This window comes from Lethenteron reissneri, chromosome 51 (genome assembly GCF_015708825.2).
Source record: "Lethenteron reissneri isolate LAM-NWPU_2019-01 chromosome 51, ASM1570882v1, whole genome shotgun sequence".
Lineage (NCBI taxonomy): Eukaryota > Metazoa > Chordata > Hyperoartia > Petromyzontiformes > Petromyzontidae > Lethenteron > Lethenteron reissneri.
The window spans coordinates 2,334,062-2,353,508 of record NC_083829.1 but is presented as its reverse complement, the minus strand read 5'-3'; the positions used below and the strand labels follow the sequence as shown (position 1 = coordinate 2,353,508).

The window sequence follows — 19,447 nt, the reverse complement described above, 5'->3', positions numbered from 1 at the left end:
AGGGAGGTAACGCAAGCCTTTTAAAGTCGTTACCTTAATTTGATCAGAATATTTCGTGGGTTTTTTTTGCTGTTGAGTGTTACATTGAACGGCAATAATCGCATTACGCAACTGTTTGTTTCGTTATTTGATTGAAAATGGTAATTCCATAAAGGATGACGGTGATAATGATTCATATCAACAAGAGCCTTTATTTACCTAGAAAAGCACGGCCGAGTCTCAAGACGGGTCCTTAGGAGGATTCTACGTTGGGATTGTATATTATTTTTTTACACCTTCATTACCGTCTTAGGATTCAGGTGACAGGAAACTAAATTAGTGGAGGAAAATCCACCGTGTATGTTGAACTTCTTTCGCACCGTACGTAGCCAACAGTGCTAATCGGAGGGTGGTCACGCAAAACTCCACACAGATGCATTCAATAATGCGTGGTTAATCTGTCATCCCATTGGTCAGCTCAGCATAAGCCTACAACAGCTGACGTTTGCAGGTAGTCCAATCAAAGTATTAACTCGGCTCAACCCTGGTTAGACAATATTTATCATCAAAGATTCCCAAATAATTTCATCTTGTAAGCACATAGATGATGATGATTTCGTATTGCCAATCAAGAGCAACTCATTAGAGATTCAGTTCTGGTATGAGTATTGACATACATATACAAGTGGATAGACACAAAGGTGAAATCATAAGTATACAGGCCTTTATTTAGTCAGAAAAGCTTCACTTAGCCGCAATAATGGTTTTTAAGAGAGTCACGCCGTTGAGCGTTTGGCAATTTCCTCTTTTAAGGAGTGCTGCTTGAACATTGCCGCATGAGTGAATCCCCATTATATGGGGCAGTGTACAGCATCATTGAGTGAGTGGACAGCACCACACCTGCCCATCATGTGGAACTTTATCGCAGGCAAATACTCGAAAATATAAATAAGTACCTAAAGCAGCCAAATACACACTGCACAAGGTACTCATTTAAGGCTGAGTCAACCTAGGGGAGGCCCAGGAATGGTACAAATAATCGCCACTGTTACTGGTGATTTGAACTCGGGTCGCCAAGGTTCGTAGCGCAGTGCGCAAACAACTCCGTTACGACTCCCGAAGACAAATACAAATACAAAGATCCCCCGTATAGCCTTAACAGACTATAGGGGCAAGTGCTGTTAGCGAGTAGCACCTCTGCAGATCGACACGGGACACGAGGAAGTGGGTGGCCAGCACCACACCCGGCCGCCTTTGTCTCCCAAGTGACGATGTTTCACACACCGCACCAGCTACTAATTTGAGGCTGAGTCGACCTGGGAGAGGCCCAGGAACGGTTCAAATAATCATCACTGGAGTTGGCCGTGAGCGGGAAGCGAACTTGGGTCGCTAACACACACACATACACGCGCTAAAATAACATGAAGTCATGTTCCCTTTCAAGTCCTGCACTTAATGATCCCTGGATGTTTGACTGAGCCCCCCTACAAGTCAAGCATCACTCCCATGTGTGAAGATCTCTGAGTGTCTCACTACTCCCAGCTTCGAGAAAGTCAATGCTCCAGGGTTGTCAGAGAATTCTACGATACATCATTCCGTGGCAGAGTTGAGTAACGCAAAACAAGAGCGCATTAGCAGGGTGGCGAGCCTGGGTTCCATTCCTGACTCAGGCACCTTTTCTCTGCGGAGTTTTGTAAATTCTGCCCCTGTTCTGCATGGATTCCCGCTGGGGTTTCTAGTTTCCTCCCATAGCTAAAGAGCATACAACTTTGTTGTACACTATACACAACCACGCTATACACTACTACACTACTACACACTACTACACTATACACTACAATATACACTACACTATACACTACTACGCTATACACTGTATTACTATACACTACTATACACTACTACACTATTCACTACGACACTATACACTACTATACACGATACACTACACTATACACTACACTACTATGCGATACACTACTACACTATACACTACTACACACTACTACACGATACACTACTACACTTTACACTGCATTACTATACACTACTATACACTACTATACACTACTACACTATACACTACTATACAGTACTATACACTACTATACACGATACACTATTACAGTATACACTACACTATACACTACACTATACACTACACTATACACTACACTATAAACTACACTATACACTACTATGCGATACGCTACTACACTATTCCCTCAACTATACACTACACACTATACACTACACTACACACTAATATACACTACTACACTATACACTACACTATACACTACACTATACATTACACACTACTAGACACAGACTCCAGGTCTCCCAGGGGAATTCCCAGGCGTCCCCGTGCCAGCCGAGCGACATCGTCCCGCCAGCGTATCCTGGGCAGGCCCCGGAGTCTTCGCCCAGCAAGGGCCGAAATAAAATGTCATTGATTTTTAGAGTCGCAGTGTTGAGAAAAACACGTGACGGGTTTATATCCACGAGTGAACTGCAGTCGATTCACGTTCAAGCAAATCTGAAACTGAGATCGCGTTGATCGTCGAATGGCGATGGTCAATATCGTATCGTCAGAAAATAACCTTCGCGAGAATCCTACCCGAGTCTATTCAATCAACATGTTCAGGAGGTGAGTATGGCAATGTCACTCCTGTAAGCAACTGTAACCTCTAGTTGCCCGCCTTGCAGGCCCTTGGCCACGAAACACGTGGGAGGCCCTTGGTGGTCCCTCTGCCAAGTACAGGCCGGGTTCAGGCTTGCTTAGCATCCAAAACTTGAGAACATCAGGTGCGTGTAGGTCGACTGCTAGGGTCAGTTGAACTCTGTAGGTCGCATACATTAATCAAGCAATTAAGTAATCGATTCGTTGATTTATCAATTAATTGATTAATTAACTCGTGTGTGAGCGCGAATTTCTGTCTCGCCGTGTTACTCGATGTTGGGTCATGCCTACGGCAGATTGTTAGCTGTGGATATAAAAAAGGAAATATAATTGCAATGATAAAATTGTCATTGGTTTACCCTCGCGTGCAATTTGCGTAGGTTCCAGGCTTCAAGGGCGCAACGCGCGGAGTTTTAAACACCGCGCGTTAGAAACATTGAGCTTCACGACCCACAGCGGCGCGTCTGAATTAAAATGTTGCATTTGTTTATTTTTACAACAAATAAAAAAAAATAAGATTCAGGGGCTCTGCGTTTGTGCCATAACGTACGCGGAGGTGCGTAACGTGCTCTCGGTGTGTGGCTGCGAAACCATGACATGATGGACTTTTCTGCGGACTTCATTCCACATGCGTTTGCGTGTGACTTCATTGAGTTCACAACTTCGTAAGGTAAGAGGGCTTTTGGCTTTACGCTTCAAGAAGCGCCTCACCTGTGAAGCTACGCAGGACCGGTGCCGCGTTTGCTACCGCTAAGTTCCAACAAAGAAGCCCTTTCTTGGCGTGCCAAAGAATTCCGTGCGACCCTCCACCCACCCATCCACCCACCCCCCACCACACCACACACTGTTTGAATTAGTCAACGAAAAACACGCATCCCCATCGCGCGTGCCGCTTCCATCATAATTGTCTGACCCCGTTTCGCGCGTCTGAAAAACACAACAACAACAACAGCGAAAACGAAAAGCGTGCAAAATGAGCGTGGAGATTGACGCGAGCGTGACTTTATGAGACGCAGGAAGAGGAACTCACGGATAAGGGAACGCGCGCACAGGTTAGATTTGCATTCCCTCAAACACTGTGAAGAAAAGCCAAAGTGGGCTTGGGTCGGAGCGAGAACGTGTGCGGAGGAGATGGAGCGACGACGACGAGGAGAGATATTCTCGCGAGCAGCAGCTGGATGAGAAGGCCTCCTCCCAAAAGCGGTCACCATCTCTCGCGATCCTCGCCATTCAACAATCCACCCAGCACGCAGCTACTGCTGCTGCTGCTTCTGTTTCCAAGTTGATATCTCGTCATCGTCGTCAATCCATCTCATCGTGAGCAGCAGCAGCACGGGGTGGATTGAGGGGGGAGGCTTTCTCATCCAGCAGTGGAATGACCAAGGATGATGATGATGACGATGACCTCATACGGACACAAATCTCTGGACACTGCGCGCACACGTGCCTTGCTGCTGATCGTCAATGACACTGTGGCCTTTAATATAATTAATGATAACCGACGTTTCGGGCAATAGCCCTTCTTTACTGAACGGAAATGAAGAAGGTGCATTGGCTGAAACGTCACCTATTATTTGGTGCGGTCAATTGCCTCTTTGTTGTTGCAGTTAATTGTATTTCTGCACCACTGCCGATGCAGCGGTAGCAATCATAATTAGTTTTTACTTCAACTAACCAAACGTAACGCAACTGCTGAAAAATGAAACAAAAACATTTGTGGTGGGGGGTGGGGTGGCGGGTGGGGGGGCTGCAACAACTCATATTTTTACAATGAGAGCCGCAAAATTCCTGACAAATGCTGTTGATGGGATCGCTCGCATTTCAACGGTGGCTATTGCTGCTGCGTCGGCTGATGCTGCTGCTGAGTTTAATTTGCGGGCTGTGTTTCCCCCCTTCCGTGCTCCATGCATCCCACGGAGCGAGTCGAGCATACGAGACCGAGACGTGCGTGTGGACGCGCGCGCGCGCTCGCAAAATAATATCCACTCGCTTGGACAATCTTGCCCGCCGTTAATTACTCGCCGCCAGATTAGTAACATAAGCTGCGGTAGAAAATGTGTCTTTTTTTTGTTGTCGCTCATTTCCGAACAAGAGAAATATTCTCCCAATGTGCTTTACTCGTGCAAGTAAAATATTTACGTTGCAATTATTTATTTTCCTCCCCCTGCAGCTAATTAACTCGTACGTTGACGTACTTATTATATACGTGAACACACTTATGCGTGAATATACTTAAATATACGCAAACTGTCAGACGGAAAATTACTGGCACCGGATTTTGCTGTCTTCCCGCTCTGCCTGTGGCTTCAATTTACGTGAATTGCACTCTGTAAAATAAAATAGCAATTATAATAATTACCTGCAATGCTTCATGATGCATTAACGCGTAATGGGCTTGGTTGTCCCCCCCCTCTCCCCTCCCCCGCTGACAAGATACATACAATGAGCCACAATGAGCACGATGGGCTACGTTCACACTCGCTGTGTAGTACGAAGCGCCACGATCCGTCGAGAGGAGCGATGCTGTGAGGGCAGCTCATATGAAAAGGTAAACAGCCCACAACTTTCCTCCGGCCATTCATCATTGCTCGATTATTCGTGCAGTCATTCACGCTTCCTCGCACCTCATTACTCAGAGTAAATTGTCGGTGTTCCGAGACTTATTTTTTGTAATGTAATGGCGGTGGCGTGGCTTTTTGTGAATAAAAGCTGTTTGTTGGAAAAGGTCCCCAAAGAAGTAGGTGATGTTATTTATTAATTTACTTTCGCTTTCTTTAAATATTTCAGCAGGATTTGAGTTTCATTCCCATGAAAATTACCCAGCTGTTTTATCTCATGGCTTGGCTTATTTAGCCTTCAAGTTACAGGTAATCACAGTATTGATACATCGATGTGTGGCAGTTGTATATATTATATATATGAAACCATGGCAAATGTACACAACACACTTGTTATTCTTAAATCATATTCTCCATGTGGATGGTGAGTGGATGGTGCAGCAGGAATGATGTCAGTGTGCAGAGCCTTGAGCCAGCCCCACTGAGATCCTGAGTTTCATATCTGAGCAGCCACCCGCGGCTAAGCCGGGGCTCTTCAAGTCTAACGAGGTTGATGGCCTTGGTCTAGAAAACAACTGTGGTGTTCCACTTCATTCAGCCGACCACCACAGCGCAAGGGGAACCTGCCTTTAGAGAGCAGGGGACATGCACTGCCCGGGGGTGGAATGAGACAACCCGATTCAAATGACACCCAGCAGCGCTGACGATCTGCAGTTTGAAACTTCAGGGGGTAGTTTCACAACCTGTTGGGATCCTCCGCTGATGGGAGAAGTTCTAAAATTAAATTTCTTTGCCTTGTAACACGACTCCGTTCGAATATGTATCTGGTGATATACGGGCAGTCCTTGACTTACAGACAGGTTTCGTTCGTGAGACTTGTTGGACTTTAATATCTCAGGAACTGCCGGTACATGGGGGGAGTGGGAGGAGGTGCAGTGGTTATCACAAAGTGCCATGAACCCCGCAATCTGAGTTCGATTCTCGGACACAGCGAACGGCTAACATTTGGCGAGGGCATCGCTGACCCAGCGTGGTAACGTACTGACAAGTCTCTCCTCTGGCCGGCACACGCCATGGGAAGCGCTTTGGAGGGAAGGGTCGGTGGATCACGCAGATTTGTGAAACTCTCAAAACTTCCCGGGATGTGACGTGGACAGGTGATGGCAGTAGAGAAAACAAATTTTCGTGTCAAATCCATCTCTGCGGATCTTTGCGCATCATTGCTTTATTTTCACGGGGGGAGGTTTTTTTCCGGCTACTACAGTTTCCTCCTACAGGAAGAGACGCACTCGTGACAGCACGAGTTGGTAAATCACAAGCATCGGAAATTTGTCTAAAACCCTCCAAGGTGGCAGCAGCAAGACGCTCTGGAAAAATTGATTTGAGACTCAGTGAAACCCATTTCAGGATACATAGGTAATTAAAAAAAAACACGCTTTAATGAAATGTACCGTACTAGTAATGGAAGAACTCCACGATTCCAGGAAGTGGCCCCGAAGCTTGCCATAACGTAAGGGACCGTGGTCAATTACAGCCAACGTCAGTTTACCGTGGACAATTAGACCCAAGCCGAAACATAACATTTAAAAAATAATGTTAAAATATGTTATTTTTATTTTTTATGATAGAATATAGTATTGTCATCAGTATGACATAAGTATACCAAGTTTGCAGTCAATACCACATTGGGAAGTGGGTTAAAATTGAGTTACAAGATTTGAGGACACAACAACAATGACAACAGCAACGACAACAGAGTGAGTTAAATAAAAGCGTGTAATAAAAGGGAAGTATTCGCATTGCACTTCTACAAGGAGGGAGCAGCCTGAACGGTGGCCGAGAGTTTTCTCATCGTTCCGATCGCTGCTTGCCGAATGTACAACGACTCGTGGTGGGATAAAATGTGGCCTGTCCACTTGCGTGTCTTCGCAGCAATCAGTCCAGCGCGGCGGAAACCACGGCAGTGCTTTTCGTAACCCCCGACAGCTGGAAGCACTGCGCCTGGGGTTCACGTAACAAGTGCAAAGTGAAGTCCCCCACCGCCTTTCCCCCAGCGAGTTCGTCTTAATGAGTGGCTGCGGGAGACATGTAATCTGCAGTCGTGCGCGCGGGCACGTGGGTTTTTTTTTGTGTTAAATCAAAATCATCGCGTGCCGTTTCTTGTCTCTGCACGCCCGGGCGGGGCCCCCTTCGGCTTCTGTTTTCTGTCGTGCTCTGTTACTCCGCCGCTATGGATGGGGGGGCGGTGGGCACTTGAAACTCCCAATGTCGTTGTGCTGAATGAGGAGCAGCGCTTCAACAAACACATCGGCACGCTCATTCCTGTGACCCGCGCATTGTGCAAGAGGGTTGTACGTTATTCCACGGGCATTGTGTAATCGCGCACGCACGCACACATGCGTGCACGTGCACACAGACAAAGATCCCCTCCCCCCGTATAGCCTTAACAGACTGGTGGGGCAAGAGCTGTTAGCGAGCACCTATGAAAGCCGGCACGGCACCACGCCCGGCAGCCTTTGCTTCCCCAGTGGCGATGTTTACACACCGCACCAGCTTCTCATTTCAGGCTGAGTCGACCTAGGGGAGGCGCAGGGCCGGTTCAGATAGTCGTCACATGGTGTTGGCCGTGAGTGGGAATCTAACTCGGGTCACCGGGTCTCCACCGCCGCGACCACACGTGCACGCACGCACGCACGCGCCCCTTTCGTGAGAAATGTCCCCCATGGTGTCAAGGGAGCGTGCAGGTATTTGCAACCGCAAAGAGTCGAGCCTGAGACCACGACCACCGCTGCCACCGCCGCGGAGACCTCACCACTTGGCCGCATTCCCTGGGCCCAGCCGAAAACATCGCACGGGAGGGATATAAAGGACAGGGAGGGGACCGCAGATCGTGACTGAAGGAAGCCCTCCGTGCAGCCTTCGCGAGAAGAAAAAATGAAGCCACGAACGGGGGACCAAGCGTGGCGTCTCGCGTGTCGAGGCAAGACGAGCAATAAATAAATAAAGTCCCCACTCGGCACGAGAAGTTGACTAATGTCCAGGGTGACGAGGTTAAACCGACTGCCGTCCCCCCCCCCCGGCCACACAGCTGTTAACGCAATACGGGGCCCGGGGGCTTGGCATGCTGGCATACCTTTGTAGGAGAGTTTGATTCGAGGGATGGGCGGCTTGAGGGAGCTTCCTCCACCCAGCAGCAGCAGGAGGACGGGGAGCAGCAACGAGGCGTGAAGCGTCGGGCAGGACCTGGGCCCACAGCTGCGGCGAGGCGTGGCCATTGTGCGAGAGGCTTCAGCCTCTTCGGCTGAAGGACAAAACGTGCAACATCGTCGGCTGATTAGTTGTTGTTGTTGTTGTTTTTGTTGTTTACCCAGCAGGTCTGCGATGTGTTTTAAAGTTGTGCCGGTGATGTTTCACGCCCCCTGGCTTGAGGTGCGAAACGTCGGACCTCACGCGGCACAAGCCGAAAGCGCACGGGAGAGCTTGTTCAGCACATTCTGTTCCTAACTTGTGTTCTGACTGTGCTACGTCTATCGTGTCATAAGACAACAACAAAATACACTCGGATATCTTGCAGAACGGTGCGAAATCAGTTCAACGTACATACACACAGAGCAGTGCGACCAGAAGTGGACATCACAGAACTACCCCTGATATCCCTTCAAGCCACCGCTGGTCCGCACGGTCGAGGGCAACGCTTTTCTACCCGCTCAGAGGGACGTCCGTCGCATGGGCAGTCAAACCCGACAATTTCAACGCTCGGAGATGGGTTTTAGGCAAAATGAAGTGCAGGAAGCAGATGTAACGTGGCGCGGTGTTTCAAGGCCGTAATTATAATATATATTGGGAGGGACACACCCCCCCCCCAATATTGAAGTATGCTCAAAATGTCCCCCCCAATGTATTACTATAAATAAGAATTGCTATGCTTTACAAATAAAAACAACAATTTGCTAAACTTTGGCCATAATATCTGGACTTGTTTTTGTTTTAATCAATGCATAGATTTCTGTTTATCTGATTGTGGTTATGGTTGTACTTTATTAATCCCTAATCTCTGCCATTACATACAATGAAACAAGAAATGGTAAAAAAGTAAAAACAGAGCAATGTAATACAATACACTATTAGACATTATTGTAAAAAAAATCAATGAAAAGTCCATCCCATGTGTTAGTGAATTTTTTTAATATTCTAGGCAGGAAATGACTTTTCAAATTTAGATATTTTTCTGGGTTTGGACCCCCAGACAACATGGAAGATTTTGTCCCCCCCAATGTTGACTCCATGGCTAGGGCCTTGCAGTGTTTGCTTGCGGTCACCGGTGACAGTACTGAGAGAATTCGGTTCGATGGCAGGCGGCTGAAACCTGGATTCAAATCCAGGTTCTCAGAAGTTCCGGCTCGGCGCTTCTGACCCCGGAGTCACACGGTCACCTCCATTTCTGTCCTCTCATTAGCGTATTATTATTTCAAGACGAGCATGGGCAATTGTGATCAGCAATACAATTCTCACATATCTCGCATGCCACGTGGCATTGTTAACCTCCAGTGAGTACCAAAGCAAACTTTATCCCACTAAGATTTAAGGTCCACGTATCCTGGATAACATTTCGTCGTCTAACTCTACTCGGGAGTGACTGCGTGTGTGACCTCGCCATCAGTTGATGCTAAAGTCGCCCTCCTTCCACTCGGCCTCATCACCCACAGAGGGAAAACCTCATCAACACGAGGTCCCCCTTGGCCTGAAGAAGCCTTACGTACATCTGGAGCTATGCACATTCAAATCATCTAGATTGAAAACCTAATTTCTTTAGAAGTGCTTTTTTGGCTTTAGTTTTTAGTCCTTCCCCCGCACCTCCGATTAACGCGGTTGGCTACGTATGATGCGAAAGAAGTGCAACATACTTACACCTACATCAGGTGAATCTGATGGCAGGCGAGGCTTCACGGACCATGCTGCTGCTCTTACTGCTGCTAGACATTCTGCTGCTGATGCCGTGCCAGCTGGAGCTGCTGTTACTGTTGCTGTTGCTGCTGCGTATTAGTTGCTGCTGCTACACAAGCCTCCTGAGTCTGCATTAAAGTCGTTGGTGCCCAGTCACAGTCTGCGTGTATTAGATGCACCATCATCCTGTTACTCCTAATTCTACGCTGATCGGGTCGGGGAGGTGAGCGGAATTACGCCGCGACTGGCAAAGATGACGCACGCGCAGACACACCAGAATGAAGTTAAAATAAACTATTAAAACAAAAACATTTCATTACGTAAGGTTCTTTTTCAGAAGCGGCCTGGCTGTCACAAACGATAGCTCAACGAAGTGGCTTATCACGTGGAAATGTCTAGCAGCCAAATACTCGAAGCACATGTTGATTCTAAATTTGAGGGGAAAAAACGGAGGACCCGGGGGGAAATGCACGCGAACTCCAAATATACATCAGGATTTAGGGTCGGGTTGGAAACCACAGCCTCTTGTATACTAGGCGAGGTAGTTGACATCTCTCCACCGTAGCGCCTTAGATTATAATTCAACGTTGAACTTTTTCGCACCGTACGTAGCCAACCGTGCTAATCGGAGGCGCGCAACTGAAATAAACTTGGACACACTTATCGGTGTTTTTTGTTTGTTTGATACCTCAAACGACCCAAACACAGCACAATATTGGCTCCCGTGATAACAGCAGAACAGCTGAGCGACTGCACACATGGCGGGGGGCAGGGGGGGGGGGTGTTTATATACACCACGTATGTTTGTTTTGCTTTGTTTCTGACACATTCAGGGCGGCCCCCAACAAAATAAGTTGACAGATTGCAGAGGCGCTGCTGGCTGGCTGGTTTTTTTTTCTTGTTGGGGAAAATTTGCAGAATCAGGGGTGTGGGGAGAGTGGTATTGTGGTAATGAGCGTGGATCGGCGAAGTAGTTAGTTGGGGGGGGATGGTTCTGGGCTGCTATTTTGGCAGCAGTGGTCATGGTTCTGACGAGAGGGTTTACCAGGGGTTAGCGCTATACGCTGCACCACGAACCCGGGGCGCCGAGTTCAATTCCCGCTCATAGCCAACGCCAGTGACGATCATCTGAACCGGTCTTGGGCCTCCCCTAAGTCGACCCTGTCTCAAATGAGTACCTTGTGAGATGTGTAAACATCGCCCCTCGGGAGACAAAGGCGGCCGGGCGTGGTGCTGGCCACCCATCCCCCTCGTGTGCTGTGCCGGCCTTTATAGGTGCTCGCTAACATTACTTGCCCCAGCCCGTTCGGGGGATCTTTGTCTTAATTGTGGTAATGAGCATGGGGCGCCGAGGTGGTGGGAGCGAATGTGGTCCTGGGTGGGTATTTTGCCAGCAGTGGTCACACTAATGGCGAGAGGTCTAACAACTGTTTCCAGGAAGAAAAAAAGCCATTTTAACCGAGCTCCAAAAACATTTTTTTGCAAGCCCAGCATGGGGTCCCAGTGCTTTGAAACGTAGCAGTTGCAGTCTTCACACATCTGCACAATAGAGTGAGCAAGTCAACGTGAGACGGCACGGTGTCTCCCCCCCGCTCGGGTGAGCAATGTGATGAAGGTATCTTCAGGAAGTGAGGAAGAGTAAGAAGCTCCCACCCAGCATGCGGAGCGAAACGTCGGACATTACGCACAAACAAGGCACGCGGTACAGCCTACAGAGCCATCAGGGAGCGATGTAGCACGAAGATTAAGATCCCCTTCTAGCTTGAAACAGACTTTTTGTGGAAGTGCTGTTAGCGAGCACCTATGAAGTCCGGCACGGCACACGAGGGAGTGAGTGGCCAGAACCACGCCCGGCCGCCTTTGTCTCCCCAGTGGCGATGTTTACTACACACTGACCCAGGTACTCATTTGGGGCTGAGTCGACCTAGGGTAAGCCCAGGACCGGTTCAGATAATCGTCACCGGTGTTGGCGGCCGTGAGCGGAGAATCGAACTCGGGTCGCCGGGTTCATAGCACAGCGCGCTAACCACAGCACCACCGCTCCCCACACAACTGTGACCACACACGCAGTTGGGAGCTGAAATCTCTTCATCGGCCAGTACACTTCAAGAGCCGTTGTAGAGAGATAATTTTTCTCGAAAATGTTTCTCTTGTCTCAATTTTTAAGAGAAGGAAAGTATATATGTATGTGCAATTCCTTCACATCTGCCGAGCGCAGAAGTGTTTAATTATAAGGGGAATTAAATATCCTTGAGTTTATTATCTTGGCGTTTTTCCCTGCACACCTGCCACAAGACCGTAGCCCAGCCTCTGTAATACGTTTTTTTTTTATTATAGAGGTTTTCAACTGCGAGGGGCAATGCAGCCAAACCCAGCAGTTCATTTTTTTCCAAATTGCCAAGCTTTCTGGGTGTTTCACATCCAGCCATCCGCATCGACGATAATCACCGTAATAAGCACAGCAGCTCATAGACGCTCATGACCACGCAACTCAGTCTCTATCCATCCGCCACGGAGCCCGTGCCTGATGTCGGCGTCGGGCGCCACGATGGCCCAACGTCTTCTTGGTTATTTCGCTGTCTCCCCGACAGACCTGGTCTTCACCTGAGGACGGCTGCTTGCGTTGTGGCCGAAACGTCGTGAGAATTATTTTATTATGTTTTATTTTTATTCTTTTTTCTATTTCCCTTCTTCGTGACTTTACCGAAAGAACCAAGAAGATGAATCCCTGCAGTCACGAAAGCTTTAAATCGAAAAAAGATGGCCCAACGGTTATGCCGGTTCGCGGAATGTCCCGTCGGGTTAAAACCTGCGCCGCCACACCAACAACGAATGTCAACTCATCGAAGACGCCTTCGTGTCTCTCTGCATACAAACTCGCACCCACCGATTGTACGTGTGTGAGTCGACATTGCCGAAAAAACGGTGATCCGTTTTCGTTGTTGCCAGGGCTCAGGCTCAATGCTTGAAACTTCGTGCAGCTTCTCCGCCTTGGTGGCGGGCTGCGCCGCGCTTTGTTCGGCACGACGCCCGACGTTTCGCTCCACGTGCCGGGAGCTTCTTCGGCTCCTGGACGGCGAAACGTCGGACATCATGCTGAGCTATAGAGCACAGCTGCGACAACATCCACCCAGTCGTTACGGCCGTACGTTTAAACAGAGGGGACGGCTGAGTAAGAAAATAAAACTAGAAACAATTTTTTAAATATTATACCAGGTCAGGCCCACTGAGCAACATATATTTCTTTCAGAAGTGGCTTGGCCACAAATCATAGGTCAACGAAAGCGGACTTATCGTGTGGAAATTTATTTCAGCCAAATACTCTAAATGCATATTGATTCTAAATGTGGTGGGGAAAACCGGATGACCCGCAGAAAAATCCACGCAGTCACCGAGGCAGAGATACGCAGACTCCAAATATACAGCAGCTGGCGTCAGGTTCGAGATCGAACCCACGACCTCCTGTATACCAGGCGAGGTCGTTAACATATCTTAGCCACCGTGGCACAACGCTGAGAAACTGAGATCATGGTTGCCACAGCTTTCAGTGCTACTTTCCCATCAAACACTTAAACATTCACGTGCCAAATCTGCACAAGCACACTCTCATTATAAGTCTGTTCTGAAACTGCTCACGTGTTAATAATCAGACGCCAAACTACAACTCCTCATCCTCAAATTGGTGTAATTGTAAGTAAGGCACACACACACACATTTCATATAATGACGAGCTTCATTATGCGCACCAGAGTGACACAGTAATGCCTGCAAAGTAAAATAATTGCTCTGCATACCCCCCAAGTCAGCCGCTCGCAAAGTAGGTCCACTTCCCCCAAACATCGGTCCACTCTCGAGGAAAAGGTGAGGTAGAGACGCAGCCCTGCAACCGCTCGCTCACGCCAACTGCTGGCAGAAGGGCCTCTGCTCGAGGGAGCTCTGGAGAGGCCCTCTAGAGGTGATTTGGCCTACTCCTCCACGCCCCGACCTGCCGATCGATGGACTGTTTCGCTTTGATCCGTTTGGGCCTCTCCCAAGACATCTGGGCCAGCGTGGAAGAGTAGGCAAAAGTCACCCTCTAGAGCGGTGGTTCTTCACCGTTACTGCCGCCTGCACCCCTTTGGTTCTCAATCGTAATAAAAAACAAAGTTAATAAATACATCGGTTTGATGAAACAATGCAGTTGTACTCAGGTGCCAGTGCTTCATTTGTGTTGTCGATGATTTACCTTCTAAAAAAAGACCTGACCGTGTCTCGCACCCCCAGAAAGGGCATCTCACACCCCCAGGAGGTGCGTGCACCCCCCAGGTTAAAAACCTATACTTTCGATAATGACCCTCGTGGGAATCTTGTGTGGAGGAGCAACGCTAAGTGCCTTCTCCGGGCAAGGAGATAATGCTCCGCTGTGCTACACACAGGCCCGATACGATGTACTTCCTCGTGAGACGTGGTTGCATGAAGATGCAATATGGATCCAAACTGCGTTGTATCGTACAAGCAATGCATTTCCAGGGCGCAGGTTACGCGGTGGTAACACTCGTGCCCCACAGCAAGAAAAAGCTGGGTTCGATTCCTGACTCAGGTGTCTTTCTGCGTGGAGTTTGGCATGTCTCGACCTCCGTTCTGCAATGGGTTTCCTCCAGCCTCTTCGTTCCCTCTCATGCACTAAGTACACACACACACACGTGCTGGACAATTATCTCCAAATTACTTAATTGGGATTACACACGGCAGCAATATCGCCTCGTTATGTGAAGAGCTTAGCAGGACCCTCCTGGTGAGCCTTTCCTCGTTAGACGAGCCTAAAATATATATCTATATATATAAAATCGTTCATGTCTGTCTGTCTGTGTGTGTGTGTGTATTTCGGCCCATACGCACTTTCATTGGACGGCGGTTGCCCCTGGCAACGGCTAGCCACGCCTTCGCCGCTTTCATTGGACCTGGCAACGGCTAGCGACGCCTTCGCCAAGGGCTGCAGTTTCATTGGACGGCGGTTGCTTCTGCCAACGGCTAGCCACGCCTTCGCCACTTTCATAAGCTCCGTATTTAATTAAATAATAGCCATTACACAGTATTGTTGGAGCGCTGAGGGGGGGGGAAGGAACGCCACCCGTACCCTGCCTCTTCCAAGCCGACAATTTTAGGCGAGGCCGCAGGCTTTGCACGCTACTAGGCCTCGACACCCACCACGCCACTCTGAGGTAAATTCATCAAAGTTTTTCCTACTCTTCACTACACCCCCACCACAATGTGTGCTATTAATATTACTTTTAAACCCAACGCGCCAACAATCGATTACTTTAATGTTCACTGTACAAATACTCATTAAGCTGGGTGAGCGTACTGCCAGTCTATCATGTACACTGTAGCCTGCTTATTAAGCTCAGTGAGCGTACTGCCACTCTATCATGTACACTCTAGCCTGCTTATGAAGCTGACTGCGTGTACTGGCAGTCTATAATGTGGACTGTAGCCTGGTTATTATAATCGATTCTTTATATGTTCTTTGTACAAACAGTCATTAAGCTGCTTGAGCGACCCCAGTTCGATTCCAACTCACGCCCACCACCGCTGACGATTATTTGAAACGGACCTGGCCCTCCCCTAGGTCCACTCAGCCTCAAACGCGTAACTGCTGTCGTGTGTGAACATCGTCACTGGGGAGACAAAGGCGGCGGGGCATCGTGGATCCAAGTCCCGGGCGAAGCCGGGTCATGTGTATGTGTGTTTGTGTTTATGTGTATGTCTGTGTGTCTCTATGTATGTGTGTATGTATGTGTATGTATGTGTTTGTGTGTATGTGTGTGTGTATGTATGTGGGTTTTTTTTATGTCTTTATGTGTATGTCTGCGTGTCTCTATGTATGTGTGTATGTACGTGTGTGCATGTGTTTGTGTGTATGTATGTGTGTGTCTATGTATGTGTGTATGTGTTTTTGTGTATGTATGTGTGTGTATGTATGTGTGTTATGTGTCTGTCTGTGTCTGCATGTATGTGTGTGTGTATTGTGTATGTGTTTGTGTGCATGTATGTGTGTGTTTGTGTGTATGTGTATGTCTGTGTGTATGTATGTGTGTGTATGTGTGTGTTTGTGTGTATGTGTGTGTATGTGTTTGTATGTGTTTGTGTGTTTACGCTCGCATTACACAAATGTGTTGCTGGTCTAAGGCGTTCCTCGCACAGCATTGCCGCTTTATTTTTTCAGTCGTTTACTGCCTTACGCACCCTGAAAGTCGTGTGTGTCTGCAGCAAGCGCGTGTATGTGTACCTATGGACGCGCGCGCTTGTGTTGTGTAGGGGGAACGGTAGTGTAGTGCTTAGCGTGCTGTCTGTGTCTGTGTGTGTGTGTCTGTCTGTGTGTGTCTGCGTGTGTCTGTGTGTGTGTCTGTGTGTGTGCGTGTGTGGTGTGTGGGGAGCGGTAGTGTAGTGCTTAGCGTGCTGTCTGTGTGTCTGTGTGTGTGTGTGTCTGTCTGTGTCTGTCTGTGTGTGTCTGCGTGTGTCTGTGTGTGTGTCTGTGCGTGTGTGGTGTGTGAGGAGCGGTGGGTGTAGTGCTTAACGCTACGCTGCGCTACCAACCCGGCGAACCGAGTTCGATTCCCGCTCACGGCCACCACCGGTGACGATTATTTGAACCTCCCCTAGGTCCACTCAGCCTCAAACGAGTAACTGGTGTGGCGTATTAACATCGGCACTTGGGAGACAAAGGCGGCCGGGCGTGGTAGATCCAAGTCCCGGGCGAAGCCGGGTCATGTGTATGTGTTTATGTGTATGTCTGTGTGTCTGTATGCATGTGTGTATGTATGTGTTTGTGTGTATGTCTGTGTGTGTATGTATGTGGGTTTTTTTGTATGTGTTTATGTCTATGTCTGTGTGTCTGTATGTGTGTATGTACGTGTGTGTATGTGTTTGTGTGTATGTGTGTATGTGTGTGTGTATGTATGTGTGTATGTGTTTCTGTGTATGTATGTGTGTGTATGTATGTGTGTTATGTGTGTCTCTGTGTGTCTGCATGTATGTCTGTGTGTATTGTGTATGTGTTTGTGTGTATGTATGTGTGTGTTTGTGTGTATGTGTATGTCTGTGTGTATGTATGTGTGTGTATGTGTGTGTGTGTGTTTGTGTGTATGTGTGTGTGTGTATGTGTTTGTATGTCTTTGTGTGTTTACGCTCGCATTACACAAATGTGTTGCAGGTCTAAGGCGTTCCTCGCGCAGCATTGCCGCTTTATTATTGCAGTCGTTTACTGCCGTGCGCACCCTGAAAGTCGTGTGTGTCTGCAGCAAGCGCGTGTATGTGTTCCTATGGACGCGCGCGCGTGTGTTGTGTAGGGGGAACGGTAGTGTAGTGCTTAGCGTGCTGTCTGTGTCTGTGTGTGTGTGTCTGTGTGTGTGTCTGTGTGTGTGCGTGTGTGGTGTGTGGGGAGCGATAGTGTAGTGCTTAGCGTGCTGTCTGTGTGTCTGTGTGTGTGTGTGTCTGTCTGTGTCTGTCTGTGTGTGTCTGCGTGTGTCTGTGTGTGTGTCTGTGTGTGTGTCTGTGCGTGTGTGGTGTGTGAGGAGCGGTGAGTGTAGTGCTTAACGCTACGCTGCGCTACCAACCCGGCGAACCGAGTTCGATTCCCGCTCACGGCCACCACCGGTGACGATTATTTGAACCTCCCCTAGGTCGACTCAGCCTCAAACGAGTAACTGGTGTTGCGTATTAACATCGGCACTGGGGAGACAAAGGCGGCCGGGCGTGGTGGATCCAAGTCCCGGGCGAAGCCGGGTCATGTGTATGTGTGTATGTGTTTATGTGTATATCTGTGTGTCTGTATGCATGTGTGTATGTATGTGTGTGCATGTGTTTGTGTGTATGTATGTGTGTGTGTATGTATGTGGGTTTTTTGTATGTGTTTATGTGTATGTCTGCGTGCCTGTATGTATGTGTGTATGTACGTCTGTGGATGTGTATGTGTGTGTCTATGTATGTGTGTGTATGTGTTTCTGTGTTTGTATGTGTGTGTATGTATGTGTGTTATGTGTCTGTCTGTGTGTCTGCATGTATGTGTGTGTGTATTGTGTATGTGTTCGTGTGTGTTTGTGTGTTTACGCTCGCATTACACAAATGTGTAATGCGGGTCTAAGGCGTTCCTTACACAGCATTGCCGCTTTATTATTTCAGTCGTTTACTGCCGTACGCACCCTGAAAGTCGTGTGTGTCTGCAGCAAGCGCGTGTATGTGTACCTATGGACGCGCGCGCGTGTGTTGTGTAGGGGGAACGGTAGTGTAGTGCTTAGCGTGCTGCCTGTGTCTGTGTGTGTGTGTCTGTGTGTGTGTATGTGTGTGTGTCTGTGTGTGTGCGTGTGTGGTGTGTGAGGAGCGGTGGGTGTAGTGCTTAACGCTACGCTGCGCTACCAACACGGCAAACCCAGTTCGATTCCCGCTCACGGCCACCACCGGTGACGATTATTTTAACCTCCCCTAGGTCGACTCTGCCTCAAACGAGTAACTTAACTACTGTAGCGTATTAACATCGCCACTGGGGAGACAAAGGCGGCCGGCCGTGGTAGATACAAGTCCCGGGCGAAGCCGGGTAGTACAGCTAGTATATATATACAAATATTGTAGAATCTTGGCTGTCTAATTGCCTCTTGGAAACGAGTTCCCATCCGAACATCTGCACCTGAAATGATCGCTTGGAAAACAGAGGTTGCTTTTGCATCGTAATGTCAATTTCACCGGAGCACACGCCCAATAAGCACGGAGTTGAGCTCCATTAGGGATATACAGCGACACCAAGATGATGGTATTGATAACAATAATTACTTACAGAGCCTTTCAGCAGTCCATCCAGAGTTGGACAAAGGCCTCCCCATGGCATGCCAAGTCAGCGGTTTTTTTTTGGCCATACTTCGCCATGTCGGTGAATGCCGTTTTGTTGAGGGGTAGGGGCACCCACAGGGACCACGTGGGATATCACTCACGACTGACCTTAGCTACGGTCAGCAATTAGACCCAGACCGTCGGGTTCTCATCCCGCAGCGCGCTAACTACCGCTGCACTACTGCTTCCTCCCTCCCTTTATTGCAAAAAAATAAGGAAATTGATTTTTTTGTCAGGGCCCAATTAAATGCAGCCGGCCACACGCAATAGAAAACGACAAGGCCAGTGAATGTTCAAATACTTCCCCTTTATATTCGGGGCAAAGCTACCTCAGCCTGGGGCTTCCATCTCAAGAGACTGAAACGGTTTCTAATGCAGCACTAATTAGTTTAATTAGTTTGGCTCGACTATATAAAACAAT

General features: G+C 48.4%; 1 protein-coding gene across 2 annotated transcripts in view; it reads right to left on the bottom strand.

Moving 5' to 3' along the window:
* The window catches only part of LOC133355403 (semaphorin-3D-like), a 119,222-nt gene that overhangs the window by 42,851 nt on the left and 56,924 nt on the right, over positions 1–19,447 (bottom strand). For both annotated transcript variants that reach the window (XM_061572676.1, XM_061572677.1), the window contains exon 2: positions 8,354–8,521. In XM_061572676.1, coding sequence (XP_061428660.1) covers positions 8,354–8,495 — 142 coding nt within the window. In that variant the 5' untranslated portion in view covers positions 8,496–8,521. The remainder of the gene's footprint in view (positions 1–8,353; positions 8,522–19,447) is intronic.